Raw genomic sequence first — 17,325 nt, 5'->3', positions numbered from 1 at the left:
ACAAGTAATTCTCATATTGTTCTACCTGAGTCGCGGTTAAGATTGTTTGGTTGCTTATAGATTTCTATAGATTCTCGTATAGTTCGTTGGTAGAAGAATTGATTACAGGCAAAAATTTGAAAGAACCTTAAAACAGTTGCCGAATACAATATCAAATCTTATTCCATAATACTAAAATGTTCATGCCAATCCTTTAGCTCCGCCTCTCCTCAAACAATATATAAGCAGGTACAGAGTGGAATGCGAATCAGTTTCAGTTAAGTTCTGAAGAAGTCAACAGGATGATTGGCGAAACATCAGCAAGTTTGATGAAGGTACAATCCAGAAGACTTGTAAATAGTAATTTAATAATAGTAATTAATTTCCATTTCTGTTCATTGTGATTGAAAGAGTAATAAAACGTGCTGTAATCAAAATGCATTTTTAACTATTGTGCATACGCTTATTAGTGATATTAATGGGAAATTCATCAGTAGTGTGGTAATTATTTTAGATTAAACAATCCAATATGAAGCTTGTTTCTTCCACTTTTTCTTTTTGTATCTAACTTCGCATTGAAGATAAGATTTATAAACAGTTGCCCAGAAGGTTCCTGGATTTTGCAAAAAAATCAATATCTTAAAATCGATGCTCTTTCTTGTTTGAAGTCATAAGGGATTTTATGTGTCAAAACCAGCAACAAGGTTTTTGAGTATTTAACATATTTACAAGTTTTATATTTTGTTTGCGGCAACTTGTTTTATTGTCTATGAGAGTTAAGATATTAATTTAAATTACCTTTTTTTTCTTTGACATCCTGTATCTTGAAAATGAACACTTTATTCAGTAACACCCTGTATAATATGCACTGACATTTAGTCATCCAGCAAAGAATGCTCGAGCATTGTTTTAGAGGCAAAAAACTTGATTGTTTTAAAATTTGCAAGCAAATTTGATGCTAGGCTATTAAACTGCATTTTTGCTATGAAATTTTGGTAGTACGTCAAAACAAAAATTAGATGCGAAAATCTAGACCATTATTTTTTCGAAATGAAATTGTTATTTAAAAGAGGGAGAGTGCTAAATTTGTATGAGGATCTTGACGTATCTTGACCTATCTAAGGTATTGTATAAAAATAAGTCAACAGCTTTTAGACTGTTGATCGAAAAACAAAGATTTTGTTTTTTTTATAATTCATAAAAGAAATGGAAAAACGACTTATTTTTTTTTGCTTGCCTATTCAATCTTCGTTTTTGTTTTCGGATTTCGGATTAATTTTGACGAGAAAAAGTTCGAAAATAATGTGTTACTTACCGTGTGTGGTTGGTAAGAACGTATCCAACAAAAGTATCGGTCTTGAGATCGAGGGCTTTCATAGAGCCAGAGGCTTGGGCCGCTACATCATCTGCATCATCAAGTTTTAGGAGACCGTCTCTATTATATCTCTTGACTACGACTTTATGAAAGTTTCCGAGTTCAATTTTGTCTTGCGAACGCATAATAACCGGCCCGTGGCCCAAATTATACTTAAACTCGACAAATCCATTAACGAGGGAAAGAGATACAAAGTCCCCTAAACCATTATCATTCTCGGCATTATACAGTAATATACCGTCGTAAGTGTAAGATTTGAATTCCATTTCGACGATAAGTTTATTATAAGCCTCTATGGTTTTAAGAATGGCGTAGGATCTGCCGTTGAAGGACGGTATTTCGTATTGTTTTATAGCGATTTCGGTTTCGCAAGATGGTCCCGTATAACTTTCTGAACAAATGCATGTGAACGTTGCCGCTGGCAAATCGATGCATGTGCTTAAGTGGTGGCAAGGTGACGAAGTGCACGCTCTTAGTTCCGATGTCGGGTGATACTCTTCTGTAATTATAATAATTATTGAATCGACAAATTAATCGAAGGCTTCGTAAATTGGGTTGCGTGATTCTTGGTGCCTTAAGTGCCTTCCGAGGAAGCGCAACGAATACTGCGGACTTTTTCTTTTAGTATTTTCGTGGATTATATATTCCCAGAAAGATGCGTAAAGTCCGGTGAACACGATGCAATTTTTAAAACAACATTGTGAACTGTTGTTTATAAATGTGCTTTTTAACTTCTGACCATTAACAAATGTAGTTTTTAGTGTTCGGATGCAGTAATTAAATGACTAAAAACGTGTTAAATGTTTTATTAATTTATGTGTACTCCGAAACCAATTTTTGGGTAATTCTCGTACATTTCGAGCTAATTTAGTCTACTTTTATTGTTTTTGTTATAAGAATTGTTTTTTTATTTTCCTGGTTAAATTGCAACACCTATAGTTTTGTTAGAAGTAATTGTTCATAATAATTACATCACTTGATCTGCGATGTATGGAATAATAGTACATTTTTTTATGAAACCATTCTATGTGTTCTGAAGTTGTTGGAAGTTGCGAGGAACCGTGAAACGTTATTATTTCCTTATATTATATATTACCAAGAAGATGCGGATTTTTGTTTATGAATCTTGTTTTTTAATTTTTGAAGGTTAATACACGTAGTTTTTAATGTTAGGACGTCGTAAATAAATGATTAAACTTTATGGACACACGTATTCACCACCACATTATATGTTATACATTTTATTAACTATATTAATTCTCTAACACTCATTTCAGGCAATTTACATTTAAAGTAACGTGAAACTAAATGGTTTTCTTTATAAAATTATTTATGCTAAATACACTTTCAATCGTTATCTTTCGTGATTGGGACTATTTACATTTTTCGTAGAGGTTAAACCTATTCTAAATTTATATACATTAAAAATAGCTGCTAATTGTATATACAAAATTTCTCAAAATTTGCAATATTTTCATAAAAAAATAAATACACGTAGTAATTGAATCGTGTTTAGCGGACTTAACATGGTGTGGGAAAACATTTGCAACATCAACTCATCTATTTTTTATTGAATAATTTTGTACGATTATTTTTAATTTTGCTTTTGTTTTTATTAGTTAGTGTGAAATTTTAAATGTTGAAGTTTGAAATTATCGATGTTTTTGTTGTTGCAACATCATTTGTCTATTTTTTGTAAGTGCTCTATTATTTTCAGCGAATTCGTTAGGCCAACATATCCTTAAACAAACACGCCCGTAATCGGTAGATCAGCATCCTATTACGACAGGCTTGCTTAAAATAAACACCTGTTAATCATTTTACTCTTCCTTTACCTTTCCATATTAATCCAAGCTTAAGTTTCTAGTAAGTAATATTGAAATTTGAAATTTATCCGAAGCTTCCGTTCTTCCGCCATGTTGTTGTACATCAATAATGGACCGAAATTTCTATTGCGTACGTAAAAGCAAAATAACGAATGAATAAATCATGGCCGGCGATTCAACTCCACTTTACAATTAGAAGGGCAACAAGGCGACATGTTTTTCCTAACTAATTCCGATGGGTTGTTTTAAAGCACTGACTCCGAGTTTTGAAATTCAGGGACCGCATTTAATTCAATACGTTAACTAGATTTCCACTCTTATTACCTCTAAATGTTTTCTACACGCTTGTTTGAATTTTATGTGAATGTGAATAATTAGCTTTAGTCTCATTACTGTCGAAGCATTTTTTTTTTGAGTATTTTCTATTGATATCTTTTGGTTATTGTATAGTAACACATTCTTTGGAGAGTTGTTCCACTTTTTTGAGTTATTTGCTTTAATAGTATTTTTTTATGAAGTTTTTCGTTTGTTTTTGTTCTTCTGGAGATGTACTTTAGGTCATATTTCCGGATTAAAATACACGCAGAAAAAAAAAATGCGTGACATTAAATGTTTTGGCAGATTTCGTAAATCGTAATTGAAGATTGTTGAATATTTTTAAAAATATGCTTAGCTCGTTTATTATGACACCTTATCTTAGAACCTGCAAAAAGAAAAATAAAAATTTAATCACGATTTTTACATTTTAATTTTTAATGTTAGTTTTTGATCAACCTGTATTTAGTTCCTTTGAAAATATCCACACAAACTCCTAAAGTAAGAAACTTGTCCACGAAAATACAAACATTTTGCAATAAAAATATTAATGAATACAATTTCCCAAATGAATCGATATATATATATATATATATATATATATATATATATATATATATATATATATATATATATATGAAGCAAATCCAGTAGGTCTGATTCTACTTAATAAATCGCCATTCTTTGCAATTTCCCGTTTATGCACGGTTTTTGTCCAATAACCGATTTGAATTTGCAACACTGTTGTACATTCCCCTAGATCAAGATGTAGAGGGTATCAATTTTGGGTTTCGTTCCCTTCCCTTGTTTTTAATAAATGTCCCTTTTTGAAATTTGTGGTGTATTAATATGAGAATTGTGAATCCAGTGGCGTAGCGAATTTTTTTTTAACCGTATCTTGTATGGAGTTTATGATGAAATATTTCGCTATCCACTCTTTTAAGCTAATGATTTTGATTTGATTTTAATTCCATTGTTGTAAGTTATTCTCGACGGGAAAACGACGTGTCTTTGACTTTTCAGATATCGGAATAACTAATTTGAAAGTGATCGCGAATTATTCCGTGTGATGTTAAATTTAAGCCGCTCTGAAAATTCTACCTGTGAAGTGAAGTTCAACTCACAGAACTACTTGGAAGGTTTAATGTAACTCGCCTTAAAGTTTTATTTTAATTGCCAGACCTGTCGGAATTCTAAATTTACGTCAATGCCCCTAATCTGAATATCAAATCTCCGGCGTCTGGGAATAAGTCGGTGAAAACAAAAGTAATATTGATTTTTGAATCACGCGGGAAGTGTTGCCGTGCCATTTGCAGTCAAATATTTTGAAGAGGTTTTTTGCGTGTCGGAAATGTTTTTCACTATGAAAAACCACAAATCCCAAACGTTGAAGCTAGCTAATTAACGCCTAGATTATCCACTCAATTGTCGGCTTCATTAGAAGCTTAACTGATAAGTTGTTGAAGTGAGAACTCCAGTAATTAGGTGCTTAAGAAACTCGGGTTTCCAGAAAAATACCTACCCATTTTCATTTGCAGAAACTTTTGCAAGTAGCACTAATTAGATGGAAATAAAATTACACCGTCGGGGCATCTGTAAAATGTTTGCATTTTTTCAAGTTGTTCCCTTATCGTGCCATTAATTTTTTTTTACGCGCGTTTTTTCTCTGGAGTTTTACGATTACACTACCGTTATGACGAATTTGTTGACGGCCACAATATATATTTTAACTTGGAGCTTCTACATTCTGTTCGAAATATATGAGCTTTGTTCTGAGATCCCATCGATTCCAGGTCGTGTCTATTTTAGTGTCGGATGTGGGGTTTGATTTTCTCAATAGACAAATGACGTTACTGTCGGTCGATTTCGTATGCCCGCTTACCGATGCATTTCTGCCGATCGGATGAGGAATAAAAATCTGGTAGACACGAGCAAGCTCCGGCAACGCAGTAGCTGTTTAATATCAGGCAGTCGGAGCTTTTTGAACACAAGTCGCCCAAAAGCGCTGTAACTTTTACAGTCGCAGGTGTCGGTCTGTAAGCTAGAGCAACATCTCCGTCTAGAAATATTTTTTTGCGTTTGAGTTATGGCAAGTCTCATGTTAGTGTTGGCACGGGTTAGTAGGTTTGTACTTTTAGTTTTATCTAGTTATTTCGATAAACAGGAGCGTTTTGTTTTAATATACAGCAAAACTGCGGATTGTCTAGGTGTAGGCCTAACAGGACTTTTTTTTCAATATATGTGGATCACGGTGACAAGCTGACGCACAATGTTGCCGAAATTCGACAGCTTCATCATTTTACCAACTGAGAGACGAACACTTTAGTGTATTTCAGACTACGAATTTAGAGGAAGTTCCCCATATTTTTTCAGCCTTATAATAAACCAACTGCTCGGTAATAATGATGAGATTTGCAAAATAAAACTGCTCTCATTAAAATTTATAATATTGGGAACTTCGTCGTTTTTCCCGCAGACTTTTCAATTTATAAAACGACTTAAGTAGAAATACTAAGAGATTATCGAACTTTCCTTGTCTTTGTTTTATTGTACATTACACGTTTCGCAGTTGCTTCCTGTTTCCTGTTATTATTCATAGAGTTTTGAGTGTAATCTTTTTGATGCAAATATTTTGTATTATTTCTTTGCTGCATATTTCAAGGTGTTTTAATTGTTTTTAGTTTGGTTGCCCCAGAATGGTTGGACCGAAAATTTAGGTACTGTCCAGTATGTGTAGTAGTTCCATATGCAGAAGGACTGATAGACTCGTTACTAGGACTTATAGAAATGGTAGACAGCCATTCTTCTTTTTATCATTGGTAAAATTAATGGTCGACCAAGCGAATTCATGTGATTGAGAAAGAGGTCTAGCTGTATATCGGTTCGATTCCCGACAATGACAGTATAGTCAGCATGGCGAATCTTGGCTTGATAACTATTGGCGATGAAACTACTCGAAAGGTTCGGCATTCTTTAAGTATTTCGACTTAATCGATTTTGTGCAAATATATACTTTTTTAGTGAAGGAGACTTAGCAGGATTCTGAAAATTTGGTTGTTTATATAAGCGAGGACTGACGAAAAAGTAGCTTCGCATTTGATATTTTGAATGGGACACTCTATATATTATCGGATTTTCCGTCCTGTGATCAATTGCCGATTATTTTTAGCTAATCACTCTCGCTGGTGGCTTTTATTTTCAATATTTTTTTCCAACTAAATCTTTGTTATAGCCATATTTCAATTCATAAGAGCTGAAATTCTGGCCATAATTTTCGAAACTTTTATTCAAAATATTAAATTAATTAAAAATATCGAAATTGATATTACTTTTTGTAAGAAACGCCAACATGACATCACTGAAAATATATTATATCTACAGATCCACCAAATTTTGAAAACGTTCCTAAAAGTCGTGCACCATGAAAGTTGCTGCGGTATTTAATTTATCATGTATGCAAGTAAAATATGTGGAAAGTTTAAAAATCTTCCAACGATAAACAATTTTTTTAAACTTAGTTGTTTCAAAACGCGTTTACTTGTTCAGCAACATTGTGCGATGCTCTGTATGTTTCGAAAATAATAGGAATGTTTGCCAAACTTTGAGATACGCCGAAAATGAAGGCCCAGTATGAGTAAAGAAATTTTGAACGGGAATTTTTCCATTGGTTTTATTTGCTACATGTCAAACTTATATACATGTCAAGTATATTTAGGTTATTAGTATATTAAAGCGAATTAATAGAAATCTCACCACGCGTATCTTTAATATCGGAACTTAAGGGTTTCGTGGCGCTTCCGTAGTAAAATCTGGGATCCGGCACTAACAAGTGCCTCGTCGATTTCGAAAGTGGCCCGTTGGTTTCGTCCGGTTGGGTAAACTGGAGGGGGGTGTATCGACGAATGGGCCAGTCCGTTCCGGGAAACATGTCTTCTAAAATAAACGTTAGCACGGAAGATAATCGATTCCGTGATCGACCCGGGTACGAATAAGGCGCAATCTAGAAGTAAACGAAACGATTGACTTACCTTTGCACGTGCCGAATGCTTGTACCACGATGTCCTTTTGCGAATGACAGGCGATTTCGTTAAGTTCGCAGGGCGAATTATAAGTCTGTCCGTCGCTGCCGCACACGGTCTGGAAATACGAAAGCGATGGGCATCGGAATCAATTTTGTACCAAATAAAACTAAATAAAATCTCCGCCGCGGCCAATTTCGAATCTGTGTCAATTACATTTCCCGAAGATACGATAAAAATGTCGAGATAATATTTTATCTATTCGGGTGACGTACTTGCGCCTCATCCTCCGGAGGGCATTGTTCATGACATTCACACATAGCCAGACCGTTCCGTTCGACGCAGCTTGCCCCAAAGTAACAAGTCAATTCTTTGCACGTAGACGGGGGTATCGTAGTCAGATCACCTATTCAATGTTACGGAAACAAATTAATTCTAATGATCTATTGTTACTTTACGCTTCTCCCCTGCGTCATAACCTTAAAAATGTAATAAAATCGTTTGAATCGTCACCTGAAGCGCATCCGTTCGGCCCTAGCACTTTGTTATGGCTGGTGCAAACTGTACATTTTTGGCCTTGAACTCCTGGTTTGCACACGCATCTTCCCGTCATCTGTTCACAGTCATCTCTTACTGATCCGAATATTGAACAGCCACATGCTACAATGTTTAAACAATAATTTACACTCCCCGTTTTGAATGGACACCGACATTTCAGTCGCCTGCTTAACACGCGTCGAAAAGATAATATCCACTTGCACCAAGAGTCATTTGAATAGAATTCAAGTAAAGTAATAGTATAATATGCAACAAGTGCGGTAAACGGCATTTGATCTACGAGTTTATTTGACACGAGCGGAGCGAGTGCTTAATAAACGAGTGAGTTTAGTGAGTTAGTGAGTTAGTTTACCGAACGTGTTGCATACTATACTTTTTCTACGACCGTCAGGTTTTGGGTACATTTTCGCAAAACAACACGAATACATGCATTGACATGACCATCAGAATTGACCAACGTCAAAATTCAAAGCGTGGGCAATATCTCCGAAAACATCCGATCGCTCCCAAATCCGTGCGGTAAAATCTCGGAAATGTCCGAAATGGCTCGGATTCGTGGGAAACGAAATTGACGTGGTAAAGTGACGCTTCCCGCACGTTAGATCGGTGTGTAATTAGATATTTTACAGCCGGGGGTAGAAAAAAAGTAATTATGATCTTCATACCTATCGTTACTGGGTAAACCCAACAAGCAACAATGGTTTAGCCTACCTTACGAAGAAGGGTTCGCAAAAAATGGCAAGATTTCCTTTTAAGAATATTTCGCGGCACTTGTTAAGCAGACATCTGTAATATCAGTTATTTGACATCACTGGTGTTGCGGTATCATTGGTTTGAAATAGTGATGTTCTTACGTAAACATCCTTTAAAACCGGATGATATTTTTGGCAACCCCCAAAATCCAGGCTCGCATCGATCGCACTTGTCGCCACCAACTCCTGGCTTGCATCGGCATTTATTTGTTTTGGTATCGCAATATTCCGAATACGCTCCTAATTTATTGCAGCCGCAGGATAAAGGACAACCAGCGAAGTCTGGCCCTTGCGCAGGATTTTTGCCGTCCGGACAACATCCGTACCAACTGTCTTCGCAACTCTTCTTTTCGACAAAGTTTCTATCTGAAAAATGTTGGAAGCAAACGGCTATGGAAATGTCGAAGAAGTTATTCGGAAAAAAGTTTTTGTATTAAATGCAAGTTTAAACTGGAAACGGGAGATTTTAATAAAAACTTCTTATAAAGTTTTTCCGGTGAGCCGAAACTGTTTCATACAGAAACAAACTAATTAAAACAATTTTAGTGAAATATCGTTTCGAGAAAAATTCGGAAATATTTGAATTTTTAATCGCAATTGCCTGCTTCATTCACCTTTGTGACAACACCTTGAAAATCTAGCGGTTTGGTGGCAATATGTACCAGACGGACAGTCTTGCCTATAAGGTCCGTTCCCGCAATCCAGTTCGCGGCCCGTGGTAGCGTCAGTTACGGGTTTTTCACCTTTACAAGGCTTCACTTCCATTCCTGTTGAAAAATCATCCCCTAAACTTCTTCTGTACTACTGGAATACTCAACGCTATATCATGCAAACAACAATTATTTACTATTACGATTTCGTAGGTTGTAAGTTATTCGTAATTAAAATTTTTGACTCATTGATATTTTTATTTTGGCAGGCAGCAGTTCCGAGAAACCTTATATGTTAGATACGCTCGTCGACAGAACCTTCAAAGTGGTTAAGGAGGGGTGGTGAGGCCCAGCAGGTCATAGGTGTAGCAGCAATGCCAGTGAGTGTACTGTGGATTCAAGGGATGAACAACTTGCTGAAGATACGATTTCGGAACAGAAACGTAGGTACCCTCTGTCAATGTGGACACAGAAAATGTAGTGGTTGCAAAAGTAGTGCTGCAAAATTTTCTTCTACAACGCATATTCCAAAGTGGCACAATCAACAGTAAGACACACCCAACAGGGAATAACTAGAGAGGAACACAAAAATCAAACATTTTCTCTTTTTCCCTTCTGCTTTACTACCACTTAGTCTCGAATCTATTTTCGTCTACTACCCACACACTCTTATCTACTCTCCTTGACTATTTGCATTTATTTGTTTTAAATATTGTTTGAGAAATGGAAATGATCAAAAACTCCTTCCCCAAACGGGGACCTAAGTTCCCGCAACATTCGACTATGCAGACTCGGTTAACAAACGAGGCAACGGAAGACTAAATTGTTATTACAGCAAATTTCAATGTTATTTTAATAAATAGATGTTGGGCAAAAAATGCGTTTCATTGTGTCGAAGCTTGCGCCATTTGGAGGAATTTCCATAATAAAAATCAACAAATTTTAATTTTAATCGGAGAAATTGTCTAGAATATTTTAAAATATTTCGTTACTCCTGCTGCAGCTTCCCTATGAAAAATAGACAAAGTTTAGGCAATTTTAAACAAAATCTCTGGATTATTATTTCTCCGGAAATTATTCTTGACGATTTGGCGGCGGCGCAATGATTTGAAAAATCAGTTACTCCTGATATTTTTCATACCTCTTTGCCACTTGTGCTTTCCTGATCAAAATCGATAAAACTGTGCACAAAATCACCGTATTTTAACATAGGCACATCCACCATAAATTTAAAAATATTCTAGAACATGTTGCACAATTTTTGCGGCGTTGCCGGATTGTACAAAATTTCCTAAAATCCGGCAAAATTCGATAACGAAAATTTATTTCATTTTCCTGTGGATCCGGAAATTTGGCCAAATCTGGCAACATCGCAAAAAAGTGACAAAATGCGATAGCGTTCTAGAACATTTTTAAATTTGTGGTGGATGCGCTGTGTAAGTATATGATTTTGTGCAGAATTTTATCCGATTTCGCAAATTTTGTCGATTTTGATCAGGAGAGCAGAGGTGGCGAAGAGGTAGAAAAAGTATCCGGCGTAAAGGATATTTCAATTATTGCGCCACCATTGTGTCAAAAAATACTCCAAAATTTTGCTGAACAGAAAATTTCGATGAATTTTTCGCAGTTTTTCGGCCATTTTAGAGGGTTTCGCTTAGACCTATCAGAACACTTTCGGATTGTTCGCGACTCATTTCTTTATTATCCGGGCACAAACACCAACACAAAAAAAATACGCATTTTCCACAAATTGCCATTTATTAAAAGAAACGAGAAAAATACATTAAAATTTGTAATGACGCAGTCGATTTGGTAGCACCTCTGTTGTCCGAAATTCGAAAAAAAAAAACGTGTTCCACCCTCTTGCATTGCAGGATAAAGGATGTCAACCCCCACCAAGGATTTAGGTCATCTGCCAACAGATACCCGTTGTCCACTAGCGCACGGTGAAAAGCCTTTTGTTCTTCCATTTCAACCCATGAACTTCATTCGAATTCTAGCAAATTAGAAGAATTGAATGATGCTGTAGATGATCTCTTGCAGTGCATCGAATTGATGAAAATGCGGTCATCATTTAGGCACGATATTTGATTAATGGTTCGTGTCTTCTTCGATGACTGTTTTGACACCAATATAATCGTCGCAAGCGTTGTTGGTTGCACGTAAATCTAACATTCATTCTTCAACTGGAAATAAATATACTATACTACGTAAAAACGCATCATCCGGTATAATTAAACAGTCTTAATCCATAGAGAGGAGATTGAAATCGTTTTGCCCTCGGCGAGAGCAAACATTTTTTTCCAATTCGATTCCTTTCATATGTCGCCTTATTGACTTCTAGTCCGACGTTTTCCGGGAAATCACCGACGATACTAGACGAGAAGGACGAATGCGATAATTGAAGTTTTCCGTAAAAATCACTATAACGGATCGGTGTCTGAACACACGGAGTGTTCAAAGGTTTGGATGGTGTAAGTAATTAATTACATAGGGGCAATCAAAACAAAATAGGGTTCACGCACAACTAGCCTCAGTGGATTTTTTTTCGAATTTTTGTATTCCGTATCTATTATTATCTTGTTTCTGAAAGCTTACTTCCTCTGTCCCGCTGACGTTTCGTCAAACACCAGCGAGCTGTCTGAAGCTGAGGGCTGATTGCTCGGCATGCACCATCTGTATCGTGAGGAACTTTATCTTTTACCGATCGAATTTTTGATGAGTAATTATTAATCAAAAATACTCGCGATGGCAGGAAAAAGTTACATGTGAAGTATTTGACATTAAAATGAGAAGGTCTGCACGTAGAGTTTCAGAGTCTAAGATTCAACTAAAATGTCGTCTGGATCTAACTAAATATTTTTTAGTTCTCGAATTGGATTGAATGTAAAAGGTTTTAAAGAGACGATAAGATGAAAATACTTGCACCTAGCACTTTCTTCTATGCAAGAAGCTTTCGATAGTCCATGGCAATTGTCTAACATGCCGTGTGACATCAACCTACCCCCATTCCATTTGCCCCACCTCAGACAGGTAGTATTTACGTCCATAATCAGGAGGTCCTTTAAAGATATAATTTTTTTCTTATTACTGGACTTTTTATATTTTATTATTTCCAACAAATATTCGACAAAAATCTGTTAATGGTTTTTAACCGATTTGGATGAAATTTGGGTTAATGAATCGTGGCCGAATGCTCGAGATATAACCTTAGCGTTCATTAAGACGAACATTGTTCGAAGCGGTTATGTCTAAAAGCGTAAAAAACCGTACAATTTATCCGGATAATGCGTTTTACCGTAGCACCGCGTATATTTAGTCGGTCGCGAAGATATAGAACGTGTTAAGTGCTCTAATTCACATGCAGAGTGTTCTAAAACGCGGTTTGCCACTAGTAAAGACTATCTTAGCAATCCGGAAGCTTTCACACACAAAAGCAACTTTACCGATGGCAAAGCGTTCGAATTAATACAATTAACGGGAACGGCGTTAAGTTAATCAAACCTTGGCACAGCTCTAAAGGTCTCAATCGTAATTCTTCCTGTCTTTGACAAGCCTCCACTTTCATCGCGCATATTGACGGGTACGTTCTTAGATCGGAAGCGCATACGGGTTTGTTCAAAGCGGGCGACAAGAGTGCGGCAGTAACGCAATCAAATCGACAAGTACAACGTGGAAATTTATCCGGTCCTATTTCGCAAGTCGCTTCGAAATCGCAATGTATATCTCTACAGGCTTCTTTAGCGTTGCTACTGACGTTAGGGATCGCATTATCCGGTTGTAGACTGACAAGTTCTGTGGGCGCGGACGTAGTGGCGACCGAAGAACTTGTAGCTGTTAGAGGCACCCATCCTTGTTAGATTCAAGTCTACTTAAAGGAACGTAAGGACAAATTCGGAACCAAAATTCGAAATCCTTGCGTTCCCGCGAAGATGCGAAGTTAGACCGTGATGTTAATAGCAGAAGAGAATTTAGAAGACCAAGCGAAACTTACTGTTGCCTATGGGGAACCGTTCACGACAATCTCCGTAGAAAACGACACTGAGCGGAGTTGTGGTGAATGTGGTGGTGGCGGTGGTGGTGGATGTCTCTTGGCACATGGCCTTTTGCATTTCGCATTCGTTCGGATATGTCAGCATATTTGACGCGCACACGGGCTCCATCCTTGAATCGTTACAATTTGTCGGGCAAACACAGTTACCCGCATCACATCGAGCACCGTATTTACAATCCACATTCTCGCATAAATCTAAAAGACGGCTCAAATTAGACACACGACGAATAGTGAACTTTATCGTAACATGAATATTCGTCGCCGGCGCCGAATATTCGGCATAATATACACGTTGTATATGAAGAGTCCACCGATCAATTACAATCCAAAAAAGCATGTAGAATTTTTATTGTATACAAAATATCGCAGAAAATTTTAGAAGCAACTGTGATGGACAATAAATTCAAATCATTAACTGAAACGCACCAAATTTTCTTAAATTCCCGGGCAGTAAAATTTTAAATTTTTGGAGATATCGAAATGAAATTTGCGAATTATAATAAATTCCGTTTTTTCACGTCTTCTTCGAAAACGCACAGAGGTCCAACCAAAAGAGACAGCAAAACAATTGCTGTTGTGATGCAAAAAAAGGCATTTAGGCAAGGGACGTAAGGTGGGAGAAAACAATAATGTAACATGCGAATGTAACCGAATTATATTATAAAGAGTTAACTTAAACATATTTAACACACTTTTAGAGATAGCACAAACCACATCGGATACCTCTGAGCGTTTAAAATACTCCGGCGATATTCAGCACTTACAACATTGTCTGAAGCATTAAACATATTTGCATCACGTTAAAATTTTAAGTAATGTAATGCAGCTTAACTAATTTTTAAGGAGGTATTAAGAAGAAAATTTGCATAGAGAGAGAAACAACAGAGGGAAAAGAAAAATAAACCCATCGCAATCTTTTTAAAGAATTTTATCCGAATCGCTTTGAATTTTGTAGACCATTGTTAAAATGCTTAAATTCGTATTAGTTCTTGCCTTAAATATCAAGATAATTTTGGGACAAAAAAGTAGCTAATAAATGTCAGTTCGATATCTGTAATAATTCCATACTTTTACGCAGCATAATTATTAGCACTTAATGAATTTGATTGATTTATAATTAAAATAAATAAAATAAAATAGATATTCTTTAGTAAGACGCGAGTTTTTTTTGCGCTTTTACGTTTTACAGGGTCCACTTCCCAACCACATTCAAATATAAAAGTGCACATAAATAAGTATCCAAAAAAGTTCGAGTATAAATGAAAATCGTTTTTTGTTAATAAGGAAGCGAAAACAATATGTACCGGATGTGGCTTCGTTGTTTTATAAAAAAATGGCAGCATCGAATATACGCGTTTGCTGATTACTCATGTAACAATAGACTTGTACAACCAATATATTCATTCAGATATATCTATCGTGAGAGGCAGCAATATGCCCATGAGCATATTAGCAGGTGTAGTCAATGGGAAACTATTGTCGAAACTACCAAAGCAGGGCCATCCAAATTCCAAAAAGTAGCAACTTGAAGTAGCCCTTTGGATTATAATAGCTCAGAAGAAGAAAATATGCATCCATTTTTGGACGTTTGATTCAGAATGTGATACCCTGTTGGAATAAATTATAAACTTATCTATCCAACTACGATGCAGATGGGATCACTTTCGAAAGAACCTGAGAATAATTCAATAACAGAAACCTTGGAAACTCCGGAAATAACTGGCAAATCAGTAACAAATCTAAAGTTAAGCTCTTGTAATAGACACGTAAAGCAATGATCAAAAAAGTAAAAAAAAAGGTAGCTGAGCAGAATTGGTTGTGTTTGTGTGTACCAACTTTTCTTAAATTTATAATAAATAACTATTTCAGCAATGCATATATTTTTGATTTTGTATACTTGGCTATATTGCCAACAGTATGTTGTTATTTTCTGTTTGGATAATGCAAAATTTAATTTTTAGCATGACAACCATTTTGTTTTTAAGCTTTAACCATTATAGGAAGTAATTGGCTTTACTAATTATTTAAAATTTCTGATTAACAAAAACTAATTGCTTGGGGCGGGCATATTGTATTCCCTACCTTACTTTAAATTTTTACAAAATCTGCCTAAGTCCGGCCATAGCATTACGTCATATATATGCGTGGTATCTGAAGCAAAAGGGTAGAAAATATTCTTTTCTTGGAAGCAAAGCAAAATTTACACGTCGAGCCGCTTAGAGCCGTAACGCGTGTAATCCAGACGGAAATTATCTGGCAAAATCGAGTCATGTTAAATTAAACACCGACGTTAGAAAGGGCCGGAGCCTTACCGCAATTTCCTTTGTAGGCAACCAGGACATATTGTTTAGTATTGCAGGAATTCTTCCGTAATTCGCATTCGTTTGCGTAAGTAACTCCATCTGTGCCGCACACTGTACCGTTGTTGAGCTGAGGGAACAAATGTGTTTAACATCATCTATGCACTAGCCGGTAATATGGCAACCGTTCCGGAATATAAATAGAAAATTTCAATAAATCCGTACGTGACTCAAATGCACATAGTTTAATACGAAAGGAATTATTTTTCATTAACGTCATTTCTAACCGCTGACGCTAACTGTAAATCTCACCCGGCGTGACGTGTTATTGATATTCGACCCCCCACCCCGACCACCTTTTTTTCTTGGCACTTGGCCCCAGTGAACTCCGGAATGGGGCAGATTTTATTTAGAGCGATACGGGTAGTAATGGGGATGATTCTTTCTATTAACATACATGTGAATACTAATAGCGGATAACTGTAATAAGTAATAATTTTTGCAAAATTTTTTACCTGTTTGCCAATGGGTACTTTGGACAAATATTTCGATCCCTTATCTTTTATACCTAAGTTTTAGGAAATATTTTGACTATTTTTGACCTTGAAAATCAGGTGTACCTAAAATTCATGGTAACAATTTAAATGCTGGTGTAAATACATACATATTTTTTAAAATGGTAAATTCTTGTGTCGCATATGGTGGCGAAAATGTATATATAACCGATAAAAGAAAGTGTAATTTCCGTCACAAAATACTTATACGAAATAAATAAAATATATAAAATATTTCTATGCTAAATTAAATTTTTTTATTTGATACTCTATACTAAATAGGAGGCTTGAAATGAATAAAAATCAAAAATGTATTGCTAAAACTACACTGTAAATTTTACAATAATTGGCCCACAAATCTAAAAAATATAAAAAACACTTCATATTTGTTAAAAATCTAAAACTTTATGTAAATATAAGCAATATAGATCAAATGTTTGTGAGTATTATTAAATGAAATTATAATTAAATCAGTACTTTGATATTCTTTAACTATTGACTAAGTTATCACAAACATTCTAAATTTTCCAAGAAATAAAAAATATTGGTTGAATGTACAAATTTAATCAAATAAATTTTGATTGTCTTTGAAATAATACTCCTGAAAAAGTACAAATAGTGCTATTTTTTTAGTTTACAGTTTTTTACAGAAAAAATACAAATTTTATTGTATACAAAATGTTCTAAACAAAATATTGTTTGATAGTGAAATTCCAATGACTAAATAATTTTGACAACAATGTATCGGTAAATAATGTAATCAAACGGCGAGAATAACCATAAATGAGCAAGAGAAAGATAACAATACCCATTACTATGTTGCCTTTCTCTATTGGAAAATTTGCCTCACTTTTTCATCGAGCCGTTCTAGTTTAGATCGCGTTCACTGCTTTTTTTAGAGGCTTAACAACACAAAGCCGTGGCGTTGTTTTGAAAAACGGAA

At 35.6% G+C, this 17,325-nt stretch overlaps 1 protein-coding gene across 8 annotated transcripts in view; it reads right to left on the bottom strand.

Moving 5' to 3' along the window:
- The window catches only part of LOC132695590 (agrin-like), a 264,140-nt gene that overhangs the window by 17,234 nt on the left and 229,581 nt on the right, over positions 1-17,325 (bottom strand). For 6 of the 8 annotated variants that reach the window (XM_060659933.1, XM_060659937.1, XM_060659939.1 and 3 more), the window contains 11 exons: positions 15,841-15,958; positions 13,469-13,723; positions 12,979-13,308; positions 9,439-9,591; positions 8,927-9,190; positions 8,028-8,174; positions 7,790-7,920; positions 7,524-7,632; positions 7,249-7,428; positions 5,378-5,554; positions 1,295-1,853 (listed from right to left, as the gene is read on the bottom strand). In XM_060659933.1, the coding sequence (XP_060515916.1) occupies positions 1,295-1,853; positions 5,378-5,554; positions 7,249-7,428; positions 7,524-7,632; positions 7,790-7,920; positions 8,028-8,174; positions 8,927-9,190; positions 9,439-9,591; positions 12,979-13,308; positions 13,469-13,723; positions 15,841-15,958 (2,423 nt within the window). The remainder of the gene's footprint in view (positions 1-1,294; positions 1,854-5,377; positions 5,555-7,248; positions 7,429-7,523; positions 7,633-7,789; positions 7,921-8,027; positions 8,175-8,926; positions 9,191-9,438; positions 9,592-12,978; positions 13,309-13,468; positions 13,724-15,840; positions 15,959-17,325) is intronic. The other 2 variants (XM_060659934.1, XM_060659938.1) reach the window with 2 other exon arrangements.

This window comes from Cylas formicarius, unplaced genomic scaffold (assembly GCF_029955315.1).
Source record: "Cylas formicarius isolate icCylForm1 unplaced genomic scaffold, icCylForm1.1 PGA_scaffold_12__32_contigs__length_19106922, whole genome shotgun sequence".
Classification (NCBI taxonomy): Eukaryota; Metazoa; Arthropoda; class Insecta; order Coleoptera; family Brentidae; genus Cylas; species Cylas formicarius.
This window is presented reverse-complemented; position numbering and strand designations above follow the sequence as displayed.